Source organism: Ambystoma mexicanum, chromosome 4q, assembly GCF_040938575.1.
Source record: "Ambystoma mexicanum isolate Mex_15411 chromosome 4q, UKY_AmexF1_1, whole genome shotgun sequence".
Lineage (NCBI taxonomy): Eukaryota > Metazoa > Chordata > Amphibia > Caudata > Ambystomatidae > Ambystoma > Ambystoma mexicanum.
The window spans coordinates 396172018-396197636 of record NC_090928.1 but is presented as its reverse complement, the minus strand read 5'-3'; the positions used below and the strand labels follow the sequence as shown (position 1 = coordinate 396197636).

The 25619-nt window shown below is 43.8% G+C and overlaps 1 protein-coding gene across 1 annotated transcript in view; it reads right to left on the bottom strand.

Moving 5' to 3' along the window:
• Positions 1-25619, bottom strand: part of RYR2 (ryanodine receptor 2) — a 3854281-nt gene that overhangs the window by 2113866 nt on the left and 1714796 nt on the right. The window contains exons 33-34 of the mRNA XM_069607971.1: positions 19135-19295; positions 7209-7368 (exon numbers count right to left, since the gene is read on the bottom strand). Of these exons, the coding sequence (XP_069464072.1) occupies positions 7209-7368; positions 19135-19295 (321 nt within the window). The remainder of the gene's footprint in view (positions 1-7208; positions 7369-19134; positions 19296-25619) is intronic.

Below are 25619 nucleotides of genomic sequence, written 5' to 3'. Positions count from 1 at the left end.
CCACAGTGAGAGAACCAAAGGTCCCCGAGGTGGTGAACTTCTTTTACTCTGAGTAGGAGCTCTCTGGTGTATTGAATTGCCTACTAAGGTAGTAGGAATGCAGATGCTTGAGTGACTATTTAGGAAAGGTTTCGAAATATTTTGACTTTATAGGTGATGCATTGTGTAGTATTGTAATTCAAACAATGTGCACAAACTATTAGATTGTTGCAGGACTACTAATCAATGGAAAATGTCTAATTTCTAATGTTTTGATGTTGTAAGCTATTTCGAAATGGAAAGCAGCTTAGGCTTTTATGTAACACATTATCAAATCTAGTTCAATTTTCACAACATTCGCTTTCTTTCATTTTGGACTGTAAAATAATTTTTAACTGGTATTTGAACATACGAAATATCATGTATCAGCATGGACAATGGATTTCAAATTGAAGTGAGTATGGGTGATATGTTCTATCCAATGATCTGAGGGGCCTCCTGTAGAACTAAATCATAAGTACCAGACAACATTTTAAACTATGACATGGAACATAGGGAGATAATTCACTCCTTTTTAAATACCCCATAAAAAAAGCAGGGCAAATTCACTCATTTTCACCCCTCATTATTAAGATTTCAATTTGATAAACTGTGATATTAGCAGCCTGGGCTGTGATTGGAAATTGGTTTCTAGTGCTTGTATCCCATTTCCAGCCTTCTGTGCAATTTAATAAAATACACCCAAATCCCAGATGATTGAATATAGTAGCTGTCCATACATGATAAGATTATGGTGTTACAGTGGGAGAATGTAATGTTATGTAATGGAATTTGTCGTTTGTATAGCACCTTTTTCCATTGGTATGGCCTCAAAGCACTGTAGATGAATGCCCACAGGGGACCGAAAATTCAAGGTATGGGAAATTCGTCAGAGGAATTTAGAATGTGTGTCTGCATTTTCACCAATACGAAGGTTGTTTGGGGTGGCCAAGTCCCTGCAAGCTACACATGTCGAGCGGCATGTGGATGGGTGCTGTGAGGTTGTCTGGAGAGTTTGTGAGTGCAGGAGACTCACTATGTGTCCAGCTAGACCACATTTTTGTTGTGGAGGATAGCTGCATTTTTATGGCAGTGGTGTTGTCCGATGTGTTTTAAAATAGTGTATGATAGCAGATGTCGTAAATCTCCCCCCGTCTCACCTGGGATCGCTTCTTGCTCTGTTCTGCGGGAGGATTCCTCTTGTGGACGGACCGGGTCTTGTATAGGCTCGCTCGAGTCTCGTCCGGCTGCAGAGCGCGTTCAGAGTTCCGGGAAGGTCGCAGTTCAGGATGTCCAGGAAAAAGGTAGCGGTCGCTAAGGATGAGGATTCCGGGAGCAGAATTAGAGGGAAGGGGTGAAAGGAAGGAAGAAGCAACCAGGAAACTAGGAATAGTGGATTCGCCGAACAGCACACACACGTCAAGTCACTACCTAATGATAGCGTTGAGACACGCTCGGCCACGGGGGCGTGGCCAATTTATAGAACGTGCCTTGTGTGACGTGAAGGCTGGTGTGAGGCAAGTCACTTGGCACGGCCATGTTGGGAGTAACAAAGTATACAAGCCCCGTCGCGATAAGGACCAGGAAGTCCAGAAGGGGCAAGTTCTATGGGTCATGACAGCATGCCTCCTCCGAAGACCTGTTCCACCAGGTTTGCCCGGGTGTATGAGATGGAATCTTCTAAGCAATCGAGGGGTATTTAAGTTAGAAACTGGTTCCCAGGTTCTCTCGCTAGGAGGATATCCCTTCCATTCAACCAGGTATTGAAGTAGACCCCGTTTATACCTGGAATCGCATATTCTGGACACTTCATATTCCAGCTGATCGTCCACAACAACAGGACTGGGTCTGCAGGATTTTCGGGTGGATTGGATGTAGGGTTTCAATAGGGAAGTGTGAAAGACTGGGTGTATTTTCTTCCAGGAGTCAGGTAGCTTGAGTCGGAATGAGACAGGATTGATGATTTCCTTTATGGAAAATGGTCCATAGTACCAAGAGGCTAATTTGTTTGGCCGTAGATGTCACGGTAATAGTTTCGAGGACAACCAGACTTGATCACCAACAGAATAAGAAGGCGCTGGTCTTCTTTTGGAGTCCGCATAACGCTTAGTGCGTGTCTGGGCCTCTTTCAATTGTTCCTTGGCTTCCTTGAGTATGTTCATGAGAGTCTGAATCCATGAGTCGAGAGTAGGTACTGGAGTGGGATGTGGAAGAACAGAAGGTAAAACGGACGGGTGAAAACCTTGACTGCAATAGAAAAGGCTGACCTTGAGTGCTGAGTGATCGGAATTGTTGTAGGCAAACTCGGCCCGGGGTATGAGGAGAGACCAGTCATCCTGAACCTTGGTGGCAAAACAACGAAGTTATTGCTCCAGAGTTTGATTTACACATTCCGTGACTCTGTTGGTTTGTGGGTGATAACCTGATGAGAGAGCGCGTTGGATCCCTAGAATACGACCGAGATGTTTCCAGAATTGGGAGACGTATTGAGGTCCTCGGTCCGATATGATCTTGGAAGGAAATCCATGAAGACGGAAAATGTGTTCCAGGAAGATTCCAGCAAGTTCTGAGGAGGATGGTAGTTTATACAAAGGAGTAAAATGAGCCATATGAGTGAACAAGTCTAAGATTACCATGATGGTCGTGTATCCTCGGGAAGGTGGTAATTCCACAATGAAGTCTGTAGCAATAATTTCCCATGGTCTTTTTGGCAGCGATGGTTGAAATAGAAGACCCGCCGGTCTCTTGTTATCATGTTTGTTTTGACCGCAGATAGCACAAGCCTTTATGTACTGTTGTACGTCGGTCTTTATTCCAGGCCACCAAAACTGTCTTTGTATAAGACGGAGGGTGTTAGTTATACCACGATGACCGGAGTGAAGGGTATCATGGCAGAGGTTTATTATCCTTTGTTGTAATTTCTGCGTAGGAATGACCAGTGCATTGTCCTTGAATAAATATCCTTCCTTAACTCTTAGATTCCATGGATTCTTCCTTGAAATATCCTTCCAGAGGTCAGAGGACTGGATTTGCACTCGGATTTCTTCCAGGTGGTTGACTGCTTGAGCTACAAAGATAGTGTGGGGAAACATCTTAGGATAGGCCTTGTCTTCAGTGGCTACATAGTCAGGACGTCGAGATAAGGCGTCAGCAATCATGTTTTGTGATCCGGGAACATGAGTGATTTGGTGTTAGTACTGGGCAAAGAAGTAGGCCCAACGCGCCTGACGACTGTTCCTGCACTCCAACGACTGTAGAATTTGGAGATTCCGATGGTCTGTGCGGACCTGAACTGGATATTTAGCACCCAGAAGTAGGTGTCGCCATTCAGTGAAGGCTTGGCGGATGGCCAACAGTTCCTTCTCCAGGACGAAATAGTGTGTCTCGCTGGCAGTCAGGGTTCGTGAAAGGTAAGCAATGGGGTGTTCCAGTTTATCCTCAAGTTCCTGTTTCAAGACCGCTCCTATGGCGTAGTTAGAGGCATCCGTTTCCACTAGGAATGGGTGATTTATGTCGGGTTGGGCCAGGATGGGTGCTTGCGTGAACTCTGTCTTCAATCGTTGGAATGCTTTATCTTGCGGTCTAGACCAAATAAAGGGGGTGTCTTTCTTCAAGAGAGCAACGATCGGCTGAACGATCTCGGAAAAGGTAGAAATAAACTTCCGGTAAAAGTTGGCGAGCCCCAGGAAGGATTGAACTTGTTTCACAGATGTGGGAGCGGTCCAAGCCAGTATGGCCTTTACCTTTGAAGGGTCCATACCAATTTTTTCTGGGCTAAGGATGAATCCTAGGTAGTGAACAGAAGTAACGTGAAACAAGCATTTTTCGGGTTTGGCTAAAAGTTTGTCTTCACAAAGTCGTTGTAGTACTGCCTTTACATGTTATTCATGCTTTAGAGGATCCTTGGAAAAAATCAATATGTCATCCAGATAGACAATGACGAAGAGGAACAACATGTCAAAGAACACCCTATCCATAAAACGCTGAAAGACTGTGGGAGCATTAGCTAGTCCAAAGGGCATGACTAGATATGCATAGTGACCAAAGGTTGTTCTAAAGGCTGTTTTCCATTCGTCTCCTTCCCGGACACGGATTAAGTGGTAGGCACCCCGGAGATCCAGCTTCTTGAATATTACAGCGCCTCTCACAGCTTCCAGGCTATCCGAGATAAGGGGCAGTGGGCACCGATCTTTGAGGGTGCATTGATTTAAGCCTCGATAGTCGAGGCAAGGTCTGAGTTCCTTGGTATCCTTCTTGGGAACGAAGAAAAACGAAGCACTCGCTGGAGATTTCTAGGGTCTTATGGTGCCGTTTTCAAGATTGGTGTCTAGGTATTCCCGAAAGGCCTTTTTCTCAGGTTCGGAAAGAATGAACATTCTGCCCAAGGGAATTACTGTTGAGGGATCTGTATCTATGGCACAGTCTTCGGGCCTGTGAGGGGGTAAGGCTTGGACTATGGCAGTAGAAAATACATCAGCATATTCCTGGTAGGCCTCTGGAACTTGTATGATATTGGAAACCATGAGTGGTGTTTTTAGGTCTCTTGATGGTTCTTTAGGAGGTGTCGATGAGGGATCCAGGGATAGACAGTGGGACGTACAGAACTCTGAGCCCAGGAATAATGATCCTGCTGTCCAATTGATATACGGATTGTGCTTTTGTAACCAGGGCATACCCAAAACCATGGGGTAATGAGCTGACTTAATGATGTTGCATGTAATCCGCTCTTGATGATGGTTTATGGAAAGTTGGATCTCTTTAGTATGCAGGCTTATGGGTCCTGAAGAGAGGGGTCTTCCGTCAATTGCTTCCACTGGCTGCATGGTGTTTCGTGTCTCGTACAGAATATGATGACTAACAACCCAGTCTTGATCAATGAAAATTCTGATAGCTCCGCAGTCCACCAAGGCCAGAATGGGATAGGTCTTGTCCTTGGAGGGTGACAGGAAGGCCTGTAGTATCACCAAATTGTTTTGTCCAGGAAAGTTCAAGGATGGAATTGATGTGGAGCAAACATCTCTTTCCCGACACCTCGCTCCATCTAGGATCGGGAGCTGGTGTTTCCCGAACGCTGAAGAGGGGCTAGAGGGCATTCTCTAACAAGGTGTTTATCCGAGGCACAATACATGCACAGGCCTGTGTGGATCCTTCTCATCCTTTCTTGTGGGGAAATAGGCCCACGGAAGGCTCCTATTTGCATGGGTTCCGGATCTATGTCAGGGGTTGGGGCAGGATCGGTCTTTACAGAAGTCGCAAGGGAATTCTTTTGAAAGGGTATCTTGGTCTTTCTTTCCTGGATTCGGAAGTCTATTTGCATGGCTAGATCCATAAGAGCCTGGAATGAGCTAGGACGAGCCACCCTGGCTAATTCGTCCTTAATATCCCCATTTAGACCCCTGCGAAATAGAGTGAAACTTGCTTCTGAGGACCAATCCGCTTCCTTGGCCAGTTGTTTGAATCTAGTAACGTACGTTAGCATATCCTGAGATCCCTATCGGAAATCAAGTAACCGTTCCTGAGCACTAAAAACTTGTTCTGGGCAGTCGAACATAGTCTTGAGTGCCTGAATGAATCCATCATAATCATCCAGGAGGGCATCTCCTGAGTTGAGTAAGGGAGTGGCCCAGGTCAACGCGTTCCCTGTGAGATGCGCAATTATGAAGCCCACCTTCGCCCTGGAAGTTGAAAAATAATAGGGCTTAAAAGTAAAATGCACCAAGCAGGAATCCAGGAATCCACGTAAGGATTTTGCCGAGCCATCATATTTGTCTACCACTCCACCCAGTAACACGATGTCGTTGTTAGCGGGTCGCGAGACAAAACAAGCTGTTTTAACGCAACATTCTCAGCTTTTAAGTTCTGTACTTCGGTTGTGAGTTCTTGCATGCCATGCATAAGGTCCTGGACTGCTTTCTGCATAGTAGTATCAGTGTCGGTCGTTGGGCGTCTCAAACTGTCGTAAATCTCCCCCGTCTCACCTGGGATCGCTTCTTGCTCCGTTCTGCGGGAGGATTCCTCTTGTGGACGGACCGGGTCTTGTATAGGCTCACTTGAGTCTCGTCCGGCTGCAGAGCGCGTTCAGAGCTCCGGGAAGGTCGCAGTTCAGGATGTCCAGGAAAAAGGTAGCGGTCGCTAAGGATGAGGATTCTGGGAGCAGAATTAGAGGGATGGGGTGAAAAGAAGGAAGAAATAACCAGGAAACTAGGAATAGTGGATTCGCCGAACAGCACACACACGTCAAGTCACTACCTAATGATAGCGTTGAGACGCGCGGGGCCACGGGGGCGTGGCCAATTTATAGAACGTGCCGTGTGCGACATGAAGGCTGGTGTGAGGCAAGTCACTTGGCACGGCCATGTTGGGAATAACAAGGAATACAAGCCCCGTCGCGATAAGGACCAGGAAGTCCAGAAGGGGCAAGTTCTATCGGTCATGACAGCAGATGCGTGCAGGTGGGTGGTCGTGCCTTCGGCTATCTTCCATAAGCATGGAGTGTGATATGTACCTGTGGGTCCTGAATGGTAAATGTCAAATATGATGCCCCTGCCTGGATTATCTAATGTTGTGTAATGGATGTTTTCCTCATCCACCCTGACCATCATCTCTGAATCACTTGTGTTTTATTCTGCTACAATAACTAACATATTGGGTGAAGTAGTGTAATGCAACTGGATATCCCCGGTGTAGTGGTGGCATGTCTTTCTATACTCTTGCATCATAGTGTGAATGGAGAAGGACTGCATGCTATCCAGATGAATATAAGCAACATGCATGGAGAGATGTATATATCCAACAGCATGTGCCTAGGAGCGCCAATGTCAGGAGGCACTACGCAGGCATCTACTCACTCCAAAACATTGTGCCTGAACATTGGGGCAGTTTCAGTGTGGTCCTCTATGACTGGCAGAGTAGGTCAGGTCTGCAGGGGGGATTTATTTGACTAAAATAGGGACATCTTGCAGCCCCATCAACAGAGTGGGGCAACCAAGGTAGGGGGTTTATGGACACGAGAGGCTTGACTCAATTCTCACCGGTAAATTCTCAATTATTATGATGAATCAGTTCTTGCCTACAGTTCAAAATAATCATATGTTAGCTCTTCTATTTTCCGATCTAACAACATATTGCCACTGTGGTTACGATTATCACTGCCACAGCGTGTTTTGCTTGCAAACAACAGTCCTGTGTACCTGGTAATAGGTGCTTAGTTCTTTGCCATTGGCTGTGAAGGTCAGCAATCCACTGGAAGTGTCCACCATGCAACCGATCTCCAGCCCGTTGTTGTTTCGTCCTTGTCCGGGGCTCATGCTTTCACCTGCACACACCATGTAACAGTTGCTGCGTTTGATACTAAACATACAAAGAAAGAAAAGGCCATGAACATGTGATCATTGTTATTTTAATTGATGGCACATAGGTCTACTAACACATGTCTCTTCTCTGTACTCAAGGATGGTCTCCAGACTGAATGTAAGTTCTACTCAGCATCCAGAACCCAACAACCTAACTATCAAACTTTCCAAACTCAGCCTGCACACATTTTTTGGCAATAGGCCATTGACTCAGTGCCAAAGCGTTGTGACCTGTTCATCCAGGAAAGAAATGAGAGATATGTGTCTGTTGTGAGTGAGGTGGGTCAATTACTCTATGAAAATGTCAGGAAAAGACTGGATCGCAAAATATCCTGGTTTAAAACACAAACATGACAATCTCATCATACAATAACATTATTGATTATTACGGTGCACAAGACAACAAGGGTGTTCACTCTCATATGAACTGGATATTGCTTTTCATTATTTTAACAAGTTTCACTCATTACAAATATGTTCCGGTACACGCAATGATTACTTGAAATGTGTCGAACATATCCCGATTTACTTTGTATTTCTTTGTGCAAGCCTAAATCCTCTTTACCATTCCTGTTCTTGGAGTTCTTCACTACATTTCACGGCATTCGGAGACGAGTAAGCCCAGAGGATTTCATGCAGAATGGCACACTGTCCATTTGAGTGCCCTGGGATAGCCTTGTGACTAACATTTTCATCCGGTAAATCATATCCACCCGTAGGAATTCGCGCATTTTATGATGACCTAATAGCTTTCATATTCAGCCCTGTTAGCTATAGGGAAGATCTACTGGAATTGACATTTTAAAGCTTCTCACTTTAGGATTGGAAAATTCCCAGTCATGGTATTGAATATGAAGTGGTTAACACCTAGTAGAGATTCTATGCAACTGTTTTCAAATTAGTTACAAATATATATGCATTACAAGCTTACAAGAGGTAGAACACTCGGCAGCTAGGTTTGTAGAGCAAAATTGGAGAATGAAAAATGCCCACACTACTTAGAAATATCTCTATAGCAGATTCTCTGCCTGCCATTTTGTACATCTGATTTAAAGCCAAAGTATACATTGTGTTGCTGCTTACCACAGAGCAAAGAGTAAGTCAGGAAGTTACTTGGTCTGTTGTCTGTAGGAGGGTTAGTTCTGGGGACAGTGGCAGCCTTAAAGATAAGCAGCGAACCATCCACTTTTACTCCCTAACAGTATGCATATACTCTGACCAATATAAATCAGGGACTAAAAATGCACTTACCAAAAAAAGGAAAACATCTGCCACCTAAATAATCATGGGCCAACACCATCATTCCCAGCAATGGGAATAAAAACAGAGGCAACAATATATTCTATCATTGACAGCTTGCCATCCCTTCCTGAGACAAGATTTCCTGAACATGGTCAATGCTCACAATGCAACAGGTTCCACCTGGCACACCAGTGCTCCCCAAGCATTTATAAATCCATACTTAAGAAATCCAGACTAGTGCCCACCTTACAGTCCCTCCACAACACTTTCATTGAACAAGGAGTCATCATTCGCATCTTCAAAACAGCCTTTATCAAGCCTCTTCACGAAAAACTGAGCCGACACCAACATCCCACAAAACTACCAGCCAATCTACAACAAACCATTCACCTGAAAATTCCTTCAGAATCTGCATTGAAAGCAACAGCCTTCTCTGTGAATCACAATGGGTTCAAACCAAAAAAGGAACAGAATCCACACTATGCTCCACATGAGGCGAACTGAAAAACAATGTGGACGCCAACTTATCAAATGCTTTCATCCTACTGATTAGAAGACTTTAGAAGAAATGCTACAATTTGAGCCGATCACTTCATTTATCACTAACACTGAAACAATATACATGTCACCCTTCATGTCATGTCCCTGCTATCTCACATTTGGTATAAACCAAGGATCCATTCTTTTGTCTCTCTTTTCAATTTCTACATGACCCTGCCTGCTCCTATAATTTATCAACAATTCAGGCCACACATACTACAAGCTCACAAACCACTCTACATCAAATGTACCAGATCTTACCACATGCCTTTTCCATTCTGACTCTTGGATGACAACCAACATATAGAAACAAAACCCAACCAAAATGAACCTTATATGTTATGTTATGTTATTGGAATTTATCAAGCACACGCACACCCAGATGTATCATGGCGCTAGAAGAGAGAGAGGAAGATGGAAAAAAAACAGACAGAGGGCAGAGGACTTATTCTTTAGAACAGCAGAGTTTTCAGTTTGCGCCGAATGGTCGATGGTCTCACTCAGGGGGAGAGGCAGATTATTCCATCCCTTAGCAGCCGCTACCAAGAAAGCGTGGCCACCTTTGCAAGCAAATCTGAAATGGAGTACCATAGGTCCCTAGAGAGTAGAGGACACAAGTGGGTTGGTATTGAGGGAATTTAGCCTTCAGGTATTGGGCTCCAATACCATAGAAGGCCCTGTGTACCATGCACATTGATTTATACTTTGTAGCACCTCACTACCGATGTCTACACCAATCCCTTGGCTTAAAGGACTGGAAACCTGGCCTATGCCCATCACAATGGTTACAGTTTGGTTTGTTTAGGGATAGCAATGTCATGTTCTATGCAGGGTAAAGCCATCATATGGAGCTTTGTATTTCATCTCCAAACAATGTGGTGCATCATGGCTTGCCTAAGCTTCACAAAGAGAGCATTGGCAGTATTCACACTAGTACTCCCAAGATTAGACCGTACCAAGAGCTGCTATCTGGGGCTTCCAGAGTACGTACTGTACAGACTACAAAGTGCCCAAAACACAGGATCTAGACTTCTTCTGCGATTTTGAAGACATCATTACACCTTCCATGGCAGGGGCCTGGAATCCATCACAATGAAACATATCCACTACAAACCATAGGGATAAAACTGTGACCCCGCAACGCAGCCTTAGCAATGTTGCCAAGATTCAATTGGAAGTGCCAGGGAGAGCTTCCTTCTCTTTCCTGCTAACCAAACTCAGGAACTGTATAACTAGGCCTATGCATACAGAGAAGGACCACCTGCTTTTCAGGAAACCACTGAAAGCATATCCATTCAAATGAAACCAGTTTGGCATTAACATGAAAAACTCAAACAACCGACAGCCACTCTTGGTAACATTGAACACACGGAAACTCCTCCGCCTGACACAAAATCATATCAGTCAAGCATTATGGAACAACCGACTCGTTCAGGTAAAATAATCCCCAACCTCTGAAGATGCAATGGACCTGCACCAATGCACCAGCCACGCAGTAAGTCAAATAGGACGCAATAGAGTTGATATCCCCACACCCTTTAAAAGAAGCAGAAAAGCCACAACCCTCCTGAACAAAGGCAACAACCTAAAATGCCATCAACACTTGGCAAACAATCTTGAACCAGACTCTGTCATGCCCCACTAACTGACTCATATCATCATCTCTCACAACTTCATACCACTCACACATGGTGACAATCTGTCTACAAACACACTGCAATAACAGAGCAATACCACTGCTCGCATCTCTAACTGGCCTCCCGTTGTTTCAACGATAGAAATGACTTTGTAATCATTTACTTCTAACGGATTACTTCTAATTATATATATGTAGCGGCGGGTTAAGGGTTAAAAGGTAGTGAGGAGGGGTTTGGGGTAGAGGGTGGTAGTTTTGAAGTAAATTACCACAAAGTCATTTTTTTCACTGAATAATCAACTGGCACATTCCAGGGCCTAACTAGATCCTTGCAGCACTGAGTTCAACTGAGGGATCTTGGGGTTTCCATTGTTGATGAAACATGCACTCGAGTGAAGCCTTAGAAAAAGATTTCAGAATTACAGTTTAAATAGCCCCTGCTTTAGCCCTAAGTGGGGCTATTTCAGCTGTAATGTTGTAATGGTTTCCCAAGCTTCATTCCATCCCTGATTGAGGAAGTGGTCAAGACCTTGAAAGCTTGCAAATAAATTGCCTCACGAGCCTAACTAACGTAAATGCATGTTATTTTCTTTTGGATCAACACTTTATTATTCCCGTGACTAACATAGTACGAGCAAACTGAACACATACACACATATTGAGTGAAAAAATTTCAAAGGGGCATTATGGTTGCAGCAAAAAAATCTAAAAACCCTAAGAATTCACCAGGTATGGTAACCTATGTACCCATAACTCATGTCCCTCACCGTGCACTGCGCATACCAACACACATGACATCACAGATAGCCTCGGAATCTGCATCATGGATGACATCATGGAAGACATCAACAATCGGTAGAGATCGGGACTGAAAGTGATAGAGGTTGTGTCTAGGGTTTTGCAGCCAACATAGGTAAGGGCACAGGCAGAGGACTCTTATGGGTTGGGCCATTTTTCACAAAATATACTTATCATAAAACAAACAGTCTATTAAAGTCCTGCTAAGAAAACAGCAATTTTCAAAAATGCATTACCATATACAATAGCTACAGCAGTGAGCATGTAAGCAGAGCATTGCTTATCTGGTGCACTTGGCAGTGGAAATATATGTCTAGTCCGAACTCTGTGTAAGGTTATACCTGGAAATAAGGGCTAAATGTACATCACGCACTAGGCATGTGCTTGATGCATATTTGGCTTATGCGGGGTACTCGTCTGTAGAATTGTATGCCTAGGCTGATCAGAACTGCGTAATTTAGTCGACGGATAAGTAGACATCAAGCACTTGGCATTTGCCTGGAAATGAACAGTATGGTTAGAGCTTTGGTGCATATAAAACTGATATACAGACAGGTAACATCTGCTACCGTGGTGGGAGTGCGAGGTATGGTTGTGTAGTTTAGTATAACTGTTGAATTTCTTGGTTTTTAGATTTTGCACTGCAACCATAAAATCCCCTTTTCTTAGCTAAATTTCCAGAGCTTTTATTAAGCTAATGTGTTTCATTATATTATAGCACTTTAAGTAAGTTAGTAAGATGTCCCTTTTTAGCATATATAAAAGAACTCCAATGTTCCATTAAAGAAGAAAATATTGTTTGCATTGCACGTTGTTGTATGCCACTTTGAGCAGCACATGCTAGGGTTGCAACTTATAGCTGAATTGGGGAATGAGGTTTGGTCATGCAATACACCCACCAAGTCAACTACAAAAGCAAAGCCAGTGGCCACTATACCCCCTTAAAGGGACCTTCCCACTGACCTCCTGGGGCCTTGATTTCTGCCCACACCCAAGCAACCTATAGTAGACACTCAGTCTGGCCACTATATGGCTCCATTGCTGGTCCTTGGCAGCAAAGAGCTGTGGCAAGATTGACCATGCTCATAGGCACCACAGTTCTTTCTCAACATGTTTTGCCATACTTTTGGCAATCAATAAAGAAAACATTGGATACATTAACACCAAATTGCATAGGCACACTTTAATTACCTGGCCACCGCTCTTTTTTTGCAAATTGGTAAACATCCATCTAGTTGTTCAGGCTGTAGGTTAACATTTTTTTCATACATATATCGGCTATGTCCACTGTATATGCTCCTCCAATGTGTTTCTTTTACACCCACTAGTTGGCCACAGCCTTTGGACGTGGCCACTATGCATGTCTTTTGGGCCCACGAGTCAGAGCCTTTAGACCTGGCCAGTGACTTTGGCCGTGCCCATTGTATATTTTAAAACACTACTGGGCCACTAGCCAAGGCCTTTGGCCATGGCCAGTGCCCACTGCATTTGGCTGTGTCCACTGTACATGTCCCCCCATGTTTTGCTTTTGGAACCACTTTGCCCATGCCCACTGTATATTTTAAACACTACCGGGCCAGTAGCCATGGTCTTCGGCCATGTCCACTGTACAGGTTCCCCCAATATGTTTCTTTTGGTTTGGACCCACTAGGTGGCCATGACCTTTGGCTGTGGCAACTACACATGTCATTTGGGCCCACAAGCCAGGGCCAGTGAGAACAGCCTTAAGCCAAGCCCACTGTATATTTTAAAACACTACCGGGCCACAAGCCATGGCCTTTGGCCTTTTTCACTCTATATGTTCTCCCAATATGTTTCTTTTAGACCCACTAGGTAGCCACGACCTACGACTGTAGCCAAAATACATGTCTTTTGGGCCCACTAGCCAAGGTCTTCAGCACTAGCCAGTGAGCCCAGCCTTTGGCTGGGCTCACTGTATATTTTAAAACACTACAGGCCAACTAGCCATGACCTTTGGCCATGGCCAGTGGCCACTGCATTCAAACTTGTCCACTGTATATGTTCCCTCAAAAGGTTTCTTTTGGACCCACTAAGTGACTACGCATGCTGTGGCCACTACATATGTCTTTTGAGTCCTATAGCCAAGGTCTTTGGCCCTGGACAGTGAGCACAGTGGAACTGTATATTGTAAAACACTGCTGGTTATCTGCAGGCATCCGCAACCCCCGAATAACTGTGGTTATCTGCAAAAATGGGGTAAAAGTTCATCCCTGCCCTCCCATACACTCACCAAGTGCCCCCCTACCTTTGGCATGCTCCCAGCCCCACCTTATCTCCTCTTTCCCTCCCTAGTCCTCTCCTATTCCCTCCAATACCCGTGGTTTAATTCACGATTAGGTTTCTTTCATAGTTGCGGTAATCCCGCCAATTAACCAAAGCTATGAGAAATCGTTTGAGATATGAACTTGGTCACCAACACCTCAAATTCCCAATTTCACACAGTGTCCTCTTTCCCCCTTGCCAGCGATTGCCTGACGGCAATGCATCCTTCCCCCCCACCCCCCTCCAAATAGCATTTCTTCCACTTTTCAATTTCGGCAAGCTGCTGCTATTCTCGCAATATGGTTATTTCTTGCATAGAACAAAAATAAAATGTTGTTTAATTTCTGAAAGGTCTCTCTGCTGCAATGCACCATGGGAGATATACCTACAATTTTGGGAGAAGGGGGCACCCCCTTCATCAAATATTTTTAAAACTACTGAAAGCAATAACTCCAGACCAGTCCCAGAAATCGAGTCAACGCTTCACACCCAAGTTGTTTCATACCTGGTCCAATTCTATCCAACAGTTTTGGCTGTGTGTTTCAGCAAAAACGTAACTTATTCTCTACGGGAAAATAAATGGGGACTAGGCCGGAAACAATGTTTTTTTGCTTTCTTAAAAACATTTATTTAAGCAGATCTTTATCGAAATGTCCAGCCTGAGGAGGCCTATGACTACAATCTTATTTGCAAAATTTCAGCCAACTCTGTCATACGAGTCAAAAGTTATTAGTAACTCATTTTTCATGTTTCTTATGGAACTCGATACTCAACTTAACTGTAGTGCGTGACCACTGCACTATAATATATATATATATATATATATATATATATATATATATATATATATATATATATATATATATATATATATATATCGGTCGCAAATACAACCGGACGTTCATTTCAACATTTTTGGCATGCCTCATGTCAAGAGGTGTCTGCAGACACCGAATCAGGAAGTGAATCACCAGACTAGACCAAGATAACACTCATTTCTTTACCATCTTTTTGCTAATTTTTGAAAAAACTCTGTAGCCACATAACCACCAAATTTGCAAAAGCACATTTTCGGGCCACCAGACCAGTGCTCCTCATGCAAGTTTGGTGAAAATCTGTTCAGCGGTTCTGGCTGTAGATGCAACAGAAATTATTTTCATGTAAGTGAATTATGGTTTTAAAAAGTTTAGGACCTCTTTTATAACTCTGCCCCCATTACAAAACCGGGCAAGACTTACCCAAACAATGATTCTATATTTTTTGGAAAATGTTGTGCAGATTTGTCAAAAAGCACCAGAATTATAAGCTGCCCAAAAAGTACTCTTTGTCTGGGGAGTGCAACCTATCAATATACAAGAAGTTAGCATTGACTTAGTGGCAAGGTGAAGCCTGTGTACAAAGACTTTTCCCAAAAGTCCATTGCTAATAACTTTTGACTTGCTGGATGAATTTGGATGACATTTTCTCAGAAACAAGGGGGTAATGGGTGAGTGCCAGGGAAGGAAAATTTGATGAAGGGAGGTTGGGGGACAAGGAAAAAGGAGGGAGGCACATGGTGAGTGTCAGTGAGGACGGGGAAGACTTTTTAATTTTTGAGCATTATCAGGGTAATCTCACGAGATTACCATGGTCACATCAACGACACGCTCAGAAAAGAAACTGGGTCACACAAACCAAACATTGTAAGGGGGCAACGGGAGATGGTCAGGGAGGCCGGGAAGGAAAGCATAATGGAGGTGAGTGGGTGAACCAAGTAAAAGAGAAGGGAGGCCCATTGTGAGTGACAGTAAGGACGGGGAAGACTTTTCTTTTGTGTGCATATTCTCATTATCCTGGGGAAATGACAAGCGTTACGTTACCTCAGGAATTGGCATACTCAGAGATTATAATCGCTGGAATGGGAAGGGGAAAAACAAGTCACTTGAACCCTCAATTAAACTTGCACAGATCACATGTACTAGCAAGTGTAAAGGGTCTTTGGGAAGAATTGGCAAAACACATTTAATGAACACAGCCATGGCCAGTGGAATACAATGGACACAGTCCTGGCCAGCGGACCCTGAGACCACGCACCATGGCCAGTGGCCCACTAGAAATGGCTGAAGGGCAGTGGATCCTGAGGTCCCTAGGGGGATATGGGCCTTGCCCAGTAGGCCAGTGACCTTACCTCTTTTAAAATCATTGATGCAACAGGGACAGCAGCCACGACTGAAGGCCATGTCTGGTGTGCCTCGAGGAGCATAGGAAACGTTTTAAAATTCAGTGAAAAAACTTTAGTTAAGAGAACATCGACATTAGCTGATAGGTGGAGGTTTTGTCTTTTTATAAGCCATTGTTGCAACATGGACAGTGGTCATGGCTACAGGCCATGGCTTGGGTGTCCCAAAGAAAATGTAACATAACAAAACCCTTGAAATTCACTGCAAAAATAAACATTAGTTAAGAGAGAGTTAAGGTGAGCTAATTTATCGCAACAAAATTCTGTGTGTTCGGGAAGTGATGACCATCTTAACTCAGTGTTCCCACGGCCCCCATTGCAAAGCCCATGAGCACAAACATGATATTGCAGAAGAGAAACCCAATGGAGTACCGGTGGGTTGCCAGCAACCGTGTAACACCAATTCCGCTGCCTGATATCCGGTGCCACCAGGATATTACAAGTGGAAGCGGAACGGTAAATCCCCATTCCCATGGAGTCCTAGAGTACTCCATGGCAATGGGGGGAGTGAAGCACTGGCACCGTTGCTAAAGGTGCCGGTGCTTTAGTGGGAGACATGAGTGTAGAGGCCTGCTTTCCCGGTAGGTCAGGCCTGCTGGAGGATCCGTGCCCCTACCAGCATTCTCTGAGTATGGCGGTCCGGAAAGGGTCCCGGTATGTTGCTAGCGGCCCACTTGTTTCCGGATCACCATACTCGTAATGAAGCCCATAGACCTGATTTACAGCACGTTGGCACCTTATGACAACATCTCATCAGCACCCAAGACCTTACAGCGGCCACTAGTTTGGAGCTATACAGACCTTTAGAGGTGACCTAAACATATGTCTAGAAAGAACGCCGTGTTTAGACTGGATCCTTTGTGTTGTAGAATGCTAAGAACCTGCATGTTTCTGCTATGGAAAGGTTTGCTCCGAAGCTGCTAACACACAAAAAGCCACCCAATGATCAGTGCAAAACTCCAAAGAGATGTTTTGAGAAAATATTAGTCGACAGGTTTTCATTAGTTGCCAACCCTTTCTCCTTGTCTTTCCATTGCCTATGGCCGTATGGAGTGATACCAGGGGCTGAATCCACCTTTGTACAATTGTATCCTATCTTCATGTATTTTTGTGTTAACATCAGAGAGAGCTTGTCCTTGTGCCTTGAAGGTAATTAGGCTGGCAAGCAGCATGATGAAAATCGCACAATACCATATTATGTGTGAACTTGCAGAGATTATGGTTTAGAGTAAGTCTAGAAGTGTATGAAGCAAAATGTGATTTAATGCACAATTCATTCAGCAGCATTTCGTTATGGAAAAACTAACGTTTGAAGTTTTTGTGGGGAGTCATCAGCCTTGGGAAGCACGTTGTTTCCAGACATTTATTTAAATTTGATATCCATAAAACCACAGATGGGGTTCACTTTCATTGGTCACACAAATCCCATAAAGGCCCAGGAGCTAAGAGAGCTCCCCAGTCTTGCACCCGCGTGCCACTGTGCTAATAGTCAGAGGCAGAGGAAGACTTCTAGGCGGGTGGAAGTAATCAAGAGGCTTGGGCCAGTAATGCTTAGAAAAAATCAAAAGGAAACACAGCCATACTGTGTAGTAATTGTAGACCGTCCTCAATAGAGCATGACACTCTTAGAGTTAAACTTTTGATATGCAATGACATTCATGTATCTTGTTTGTAAGTGTTTTGGAGAGTCTTCATTTCCTCTGCATTAAAGGAAAGTGGCACAGTGTTATAGTCAAAATATTATACAATCTTGTAATGGTGACTGACAGTGGGGGTTTGGAACTACAAATGTTGGTGAGTGGTAGCTACCACTAGTGATCTCTTTGCTCAGCAGCCCTAAGTTGCCCCTGGGGCCACCTGTTTCTGTTATGCAGCAACACATATGAGTCACATGTGTTGTGACCAATTTCACGGCCATATGTCATCCTCATTATATCCCCATTGTCGAAAAAGGAATGAAAAAATACTTCCCTGCCTTCTTCCACAGCTGGCATTTCTGATGGGGAAGAGTAGCATTCGCTGTACTCTTTCATTCATACCTCACAGTCATTCTTTGTTAAGTCCACCAAATGTCATCTTTTTTGATTGAACGCTATTAAAGGTGTCATCCCCACAGATTTGACATCACTAGCTCAACGCCTGATCATCTCATTCTTGCTAAATCCCCATTCGCCATCTCGCAGGCTGCAGCCAGACTGCTCTCGTAGACGAACATATCTGAGCAAATTGCACACATCTCGAGAGCACTGCAATGGTTGCCTGGTATGTGAGGATCCTGTATCTCACATACACGGCCACTCACGGCAACAATCCCAGCTATTTGGCATCAAACCATCGGATCTACGGTGGCTCGAGGGGCCTCAAGAGGCAGGAACCGTTCAACTAGAAACACCTAAGTTCAAGAGAGCCGCCACTTTCGAAGGTGCCTTTCCAAGGAGTGTGGTAATATGCTGGAGTCAATGTAAGACTAATATCCAGCAAACCCCATATATTCTGCCATTTAGGATAATGCAGAAAACGTGGCGGTTGGCTAAGGTGTTTGGTTGTAATCATAATGCAGTTATTTATTTATTTTATTTCTTGTTACATGCCATATGCCCATAGGCCTCAGGGCGCACACACAACAGAAACAAGAATTCTGGTTCCTCTCTTCACTGCTTTCTTGATTGGGAAGTCGTTTTCTAAGAACCAGGCTTTTTATGATTTTAGGGCCTGTGTGTCCTAATGTGTACACATATGCAACCGCATTCTGTCATGCCTAGATGAAGATTTAAAGAAGTATCAGTATAATAGCATAAAAAACAAAGCTGAATGAAGTGTTCAATGTGCAAGTCCTTTTTTACAAAAAAAATGTAAATAAATCACTGTTGCAAGTTTAGCAATAAGCAAGGTCCTCTCAGTGTAGAAATCAAAATGTAGATGTGGCGTACCCCTTGATGTGTCAAAGAAAAGCTGAAAGTGCTACATCAGGTGGAATTTCAGAACATAACACGGAATGTAAACATTAATATCCAAAGACAAGAATTAATAACTAAAAGCAAACAAACCTCTCATGAACTTTCCCTTTTTCATCCCCCAAAGTGACAGTGACAGTGCGGACTCTATCCAGGTCAAAGGCTGTGTCGTATTGATGGAAGTCCGATGTGATCCATCCGACCCAGACATTGGTTGGTTCTTGCCCAGGAAAGATTCTCACGGAGTAATAGTACTGGAGAGAAAAACAGACAGATGTTTGTCGGGTACAATTATTCAAATCGTGCACATTTTAAAGTCAGTAGAGAATAACTGAAGTGTACTTTGCCAACAGAGTTCAGGCATAACAGCTGCGTCCGATGGTTTGGAAGATTCTCCGTAAGCATATTACTGGCATGATCAAGGTGCTGTGAATTCTTTTCACCTTGGTGGATTGCTACAGCAGCTGAGGGATTAACCAGCATAGCGTGACTCAGAAAATGCGGTTCACACAGGCTTACTTTACAACAAACATGAAAACTGGGTTTAGGGTGAACCGCATCATAGGGTTGGGCATCTTAAAAGAAACTAAAAAGGAGCCATTCCAGCTTGCTTAATGACGTAGTCTACCAGTCCTACCTCAACTCCTTGAGACTATACCCCCTGACCGTCAAACAAAAGTCCCTAACAGTCAATGCAGATTTTTATGTTTTGTCTGGACTACTTTTGTAAGTGATCTGGGTCTTTTTATGGGCAATGCTGTAGTCTAACTTCTGCTATTGTGTCTGTAGGCAGGGTTCTGACCTATCACCATGTGGCTCACCTCATCTGCCAGACACGTGGCTTGTTTCAAGTCTTGCAACACTTGGTAAATGTTTCTCCAGATCTCACTCTCCTACTCTCCCTACCTCCAAAGTTTTCTCCTACTTGCTCGACCGCATACTCTCTCTCAGGACTGCATATCTCTCCGATGAACTGCTATCTTGCTTGTTTATTTTCTTCAGCTCATATGCCATCTCTGTATGCCTCCTAACAACTGCCACACTCTACTGTCACTCCAAGCACTTTTAATAGGCTAGCAGATCAGGCTCCTGCAACCATGAATGGCCAACTACCATCAGCAGTGGTGCAAAGCTGCATCTGTACCAGGATTGGCATGCCAGATTCAAGTTCAGGTTCTCAGCTTTATCTTGTCGGGGCTGCCCTTGGCATCATGGCTCTGTAGGAGGAACCATTAAGGTGGGGATCCTCCATCTAGCACTTTGCCACTCTCCAATCCCCACTACAACTCCACCTGGATGATCTCCACTACTGCACTCTGCATTGTCCGCACCCCGTGCCAGTCTGTGTGGCACCTTGCAAGATTCTTTCTGGAATCACTTCCATACACAAAGGATGGCCTGGACTCAACATGCTTCAGTTGATTGGTGGTGCCTTGGCCTCTCTGCCCGTGCTTCCGCACTACATTCTCCAGAATCACCCTAGTGCGGTGTAGCGTGCGTGATGCCGCCCGGTAAACATGAGCGATTACATCACTCACCCTGCGACTGGCACGACGTGATGCCCATGCTCTCCTATAAAACACCAATAGAATTCAGCTTGGTGCTTCTCAAGGTATGCTGTTACTGGCGTTACCCTGCAAGTAGCCTCTGTGTTTTCCTGTTTGTGGTTTGCTCCTTGTTTTGACCTTGGCTCGTGAACCTGACTTCTGGTTTTTTGGAGTCTAATCTGGTCTTGGTAACTCCTGTGAACTCCCTGGTTTAGGACCCTGCATTTTTGAACTGTATTTGGTTTGTCTCAGTGTTTTTGGATACCTTGATACCAGATTTCCTGAGTCACTTTGGACAAGTGTGTTTCCTTTAGTTTTTTGGATCTTTCTTTACTTCCTATGGATTGTGGAACTTGCGATATGTCCCAGGTGATGGAGTACATCCCAGGAATTCCTCCACCCTCCTCTTTTAGTTTGTGCCCTTTTTGCCGCCCGGGTCAGTCCCCTTGCAAACGGTCCATCCTAAGCGTTCCTAGGCAAAATACGGTGCATGGTTTTCTGACCTATGGACCTTATCTTTGTTCTGGTGGAGAAGGAATATCCATTCACCTGGGTCCTTCAACATACAGTTAGGAGAGGGAGTTGCTGTCTTATTGCAAGCTCTCTGGAGCCATGTAATTGATAACCTTGTTGGTTCTTTTGCAGCTTTGGAGAGAACCAGGAGTTGTTACATTCCTCTCGCCTTTTAGTCTGAGCTGCCTAGTCCTCGTGTAAGGTTACATTGTCATGGGGACTTAGTGTCAGGTTTCCTTCTCTTATTCAAGTTTCCTTTTTATTATTATCCTTTTCAGATTAGCTTTGTGTGGGTGGGAAGTTTTCCATTATAGTTGGTTAGGCCTTAACTTGTTGATTCAGAATCCTGGTTCTGACCCAAGGCAAGATGGAGCCTCACAGTGACAGCTCTGATTGGCTAGAAGACAATGCTGAACAACAATGAACATTCTAAACTGTCACTCTGTGCCTTTCATCATCAAAACCCCATCTGAGAGGACGTGTTCAGTGGCTGCTCCTGCTTTAGTATTAGGCCTGGTGGATTTTATCCTTCAGATCTCAGCAGTTGAGCGGCTACTTTCTTGGAGGTTCAGGAGAAGTCTTCAGCTGGCAGGAATTCGTTTTGAAGATAGGAAAAGCAGGAAATCTTTGTGAATTCGCTCAGGAGATAAGTGACTTTATTTCTACTGTAAATCTGTTCATCTTAATAACATTCTCCTTGAAAATTCGTTAAAAGTAGTGTTTCTACTAAAACTATTGAAATATCGGAGTGCGCTTGTGTTTCCAGTGCGGTGTTCCTTAGCGCGAGATTTTGACTGTCGCGTGCGTATTCAAGTGAGCGCGTGCTTTCTAGCGTGTGTATTCCGAGCGCGAGTAAAGGTTGGTCTCGTGCCATTTTAAACGCGCGTGTGTTTTATTGCGCGGGTGATCCTTTGCACGAAAAGCTATACGCTGCGTGAGAACTACAAAGCGCGTGTGAAATACAAAGCGCGTGTGAAATACAAAGCGCGTGTGAAATACTAAGCGCGTGTGATTTTTAGCGCGGGTGTACAAAGCGCGTGTGAAATACTAAGCGCGTGTGAAATACAAAGCGCGTGTGATTTTTAGCGCGGGTGTACAAAGCCATGTGAAATACTAAGCGCGTGTGAAATACAAAGCGCGTGTGATGTTTAGCGCGGGTGTACAAAGCGCGAGAATCTGTTCGTCGCGTGCCATGTGAGTGCGCGTGTGTTTTTTCCATCGCGAGTGATTTTGCGCGTGAGAATCACTTCGTTGCGTTTGAACTCAATAGCGCGGGTGTTCTTATTTCGCGTGTCTCGCAGGAGAACATTATTGCGCGTGTGGACTATTGCGCGTGTGAATTCTTGCGCGTGTGGACTATTGCGCGTGTGATTTTTTGCGCGTGTGGATTATTTTGATCGCGCGTCTTCATCCGTTTGCGCGTGTTCTTCAACCAGGAAGATTTCTATGTGAAGTTCATCGATAATTTTAATGGAAATAACCTGCGTGTGCAGTTAGCACGTGTTTCCTCTTTCTTCAAGGATTTAAAGACTCAAGAAAATTATAAATAGTTTGAAAAGTTTTGAAATGTCAAGAAAGAACATTTTAAAGACAATCTAATTGAACTACCAGTGCATGTTGGAAAAAAGACAAACAAAGAACTAAGACTTCCAGTTTTGCCTAATGTAAGAAGTTGCTGGGAATTTCAAATATCGCAAGTAAGAGAGATTTTCAGCTTCTTAACCGCTTCTCTAAGAAATTTCAAGAGAAGAACCAGGTAGGATTCTCAGTTATTAGTTAAGGATTAATGTCTTCCCATTCATAAGGTTAAGTAAGTGAATTAAGGAAGTGTATATGTTATTCTTTATCCTCTGCAGGTTCAGCACTGATTAGCCTTGACGCAGTCTGCCTGGTGTTGTTTTGTTGTCCCATTCCCCCTTTCCCTTTGGGGTGTAGTTTACAGAGCTGTATTGAAAACTAGTTCTGGGAAATACATCTCAGGGGGATTGTCGGGGGTTCAGCAGCTTCCGCGGATACAGGACCTCTCAGCCTGACAGAATGAAAGGCCAATAATTTAGTCCGCCCGAGCTGTCATGAACCCCGACGAATCCATGGAGATGTTAGGATCTTTGATTAGGGAGTTACGGGAGGAGTTGAAAATTTCTCGGGAAGAAAATGCCTTACTTAGTCAAAAGGTAGATGACTTAAGTGTTAAAGTTACACAAATTCAACAGCGGGGAGAAAGGAGAGAGGATGAGGTTTCAGGGGGCGCAGGTTCTCCACCTGAGTTAGAAAGAGAAGATCAGTTACCACACATACAACGGGCGCCTTCAGTGGCAGAAGGGGTAAGGAGTATAATTATGCCAGTTCCTTTGGCGCCCCCAGAACGTTATCATGGGGATTCCAAGAGATTTAGGGTGTTCTTAACACAATGTGAATTACATTTTATGAGTAGACCAGAATTATTTCCATCGGATGCTTCTAAGATAACATTTATGTTGTCATATCTTTCTGGGGAGGCATCTGCTTGGGCTGGGTTGTTGGTGAGTCAAAAGAATGCGGTTTTAGAAAATTATTCCAGTTTTTTAGAGATATTCCGAAAAATGTTTGATAGAAGACAGTTATCTCTGGAAGTAGATGGTGAACTTTTAGAATTAAAACAAGGTAATAGAGACTTGATTGCTTATATAACACAATTTAAGTCCCTTGTGTTAGAAAGCAAGTGGCCCGAGGTTAAACAGGCCTCGTTGTTTTATCGGGGCCTTAGAGATGAGTTAAAGGATGCTTTGTCTGGAGTAGTTGAACGCCCTCCTACTTGTGAAGGTCTGATTGATTTGGTTATTCAATTGGACTTCCGTTTGAGTGAAAGGAAGGCAGAGAGACGTCATGGTCAGAGTGATGTAAAGTCTATACTTAGAGTAGATAAACCTAAAATAGAGAGTAAACCCAAAGGGAATAATTCATCTCCAAGAATCAGAGGCCCGTTAACAGTGGAGGAAAAGACTAGGAGGAGAGATAATAATCTTTGTTTATACTGTGGAAGAGGTGGGCACTTTTTAGGAAACTGTCCTTACACTCCCAAGAAGACTTCTTCCTCAGCAATCAAGGTACAACAGATCGCTAATACGGTGCAGACAGCGGTCCCTCATATAACCATAAATGTATCCTTATTTTTTGATTTGGAGTGTAAGGGAAATGGTCCTGTAATGATTGACTCGGGTGCGACTGGGAATTTCATGGATTGGGGTCTGGCCAAATCGTTGGGAATTCCAATTGTTCTGAAGGAGGTTGTAGAGCAGGCTAGGGCTGTTGATGGTACATGTTTATCTTCTGGTCCTATTACTCATAGAACTGGTTCTTTAACTTTGGAGTTATCAGGAGGTCACAAAGAGATAATTTCGTTTGAGTTAATTGATGCCCCTTTGTTGAAGATTATCTTGGGCATGCCTTGGCTTACTCTCCATAATCCCCTAATTGATTGGAGTGCTAGGACAATTGACATGCAATCCGATTTTTGTAAAGAGAATTGCTTTTCAGGAAGTCTCTTAGAGGAAGAGGTAAAACAAAGTAATTCCGTGTCTAGTTTTCTGGCTGAGACTGGAATTGGAGGTCATGATGTGGGAGCTGTAGTGGGTCAACTTCCCCAGTGTTATAAAGATTTCTGGGACGTATTTGATGAGAAAGTGGCAGGAGAATTACCACCCCATAGATCCTTTGATTGTAAAATTGAACTGGAGCCAGGAACAATTTTGCCTAGTAGTAGGGTATATGCTCTTACTGAGAAAGAGAATGATTATTTAAAAGAATATTTGTCAGAAAATTTGGCCAAAGGATTTATTCGTCATTCTAAGTCACCTGCGGCCTCTCCTTTATTTTTTGTACCAAAACCGGATGGCTCGCTTAGAACTTGCATAGATTATCGAGCAGTTAACAAAGTCACTATTAAGAACCGGTATCCTCTTCCTCTCATCTCAGAAATGCTTAATCAAATACAAGGAGCAAATATTTTCTCAAAATTAGATCTGAGTGGAGCTTACCATCTTGTACGTGTGCAGGAAGGGGACGAATGGAAGACAGCGTTTAAGACCAGATTTGGGCTGTTTGAATATCAGGTTATGCCATTCGGTCTATGTAATGCTCCAGCGGCTTTCCAATTTTTCATTGATGAGGTTTTTAGAGAATACTTGGATATTTTTGTTGTCGTTTATATCGATGATATTTTGATTTTCTCTTCTGACCTAGATCAACATCAGAAACATGTGCGCTTGGTGTTACAAAAGTTGCGAGAAAATCATTTGTTTGCCAAATTGGAAAAAAGTCAATTCCATACCGATTCTGTGGAGTTTTTAGGTTTTATAATTTCACCTAAGGGTTTAGAAATGAATCCTAAAAAAGTGCAAGCCGTTCTTGAATGGCCCCCTCCTACTAAGGTTAAGGAAATACAAAGTTTCTTAGGATTTGCCAATTTTTATAGGAGATTTATAGAAGGTTTTTCTCGGCTGGTTGCTCCTATAACGAGGCTTTTGAAAAAAGGAGTGA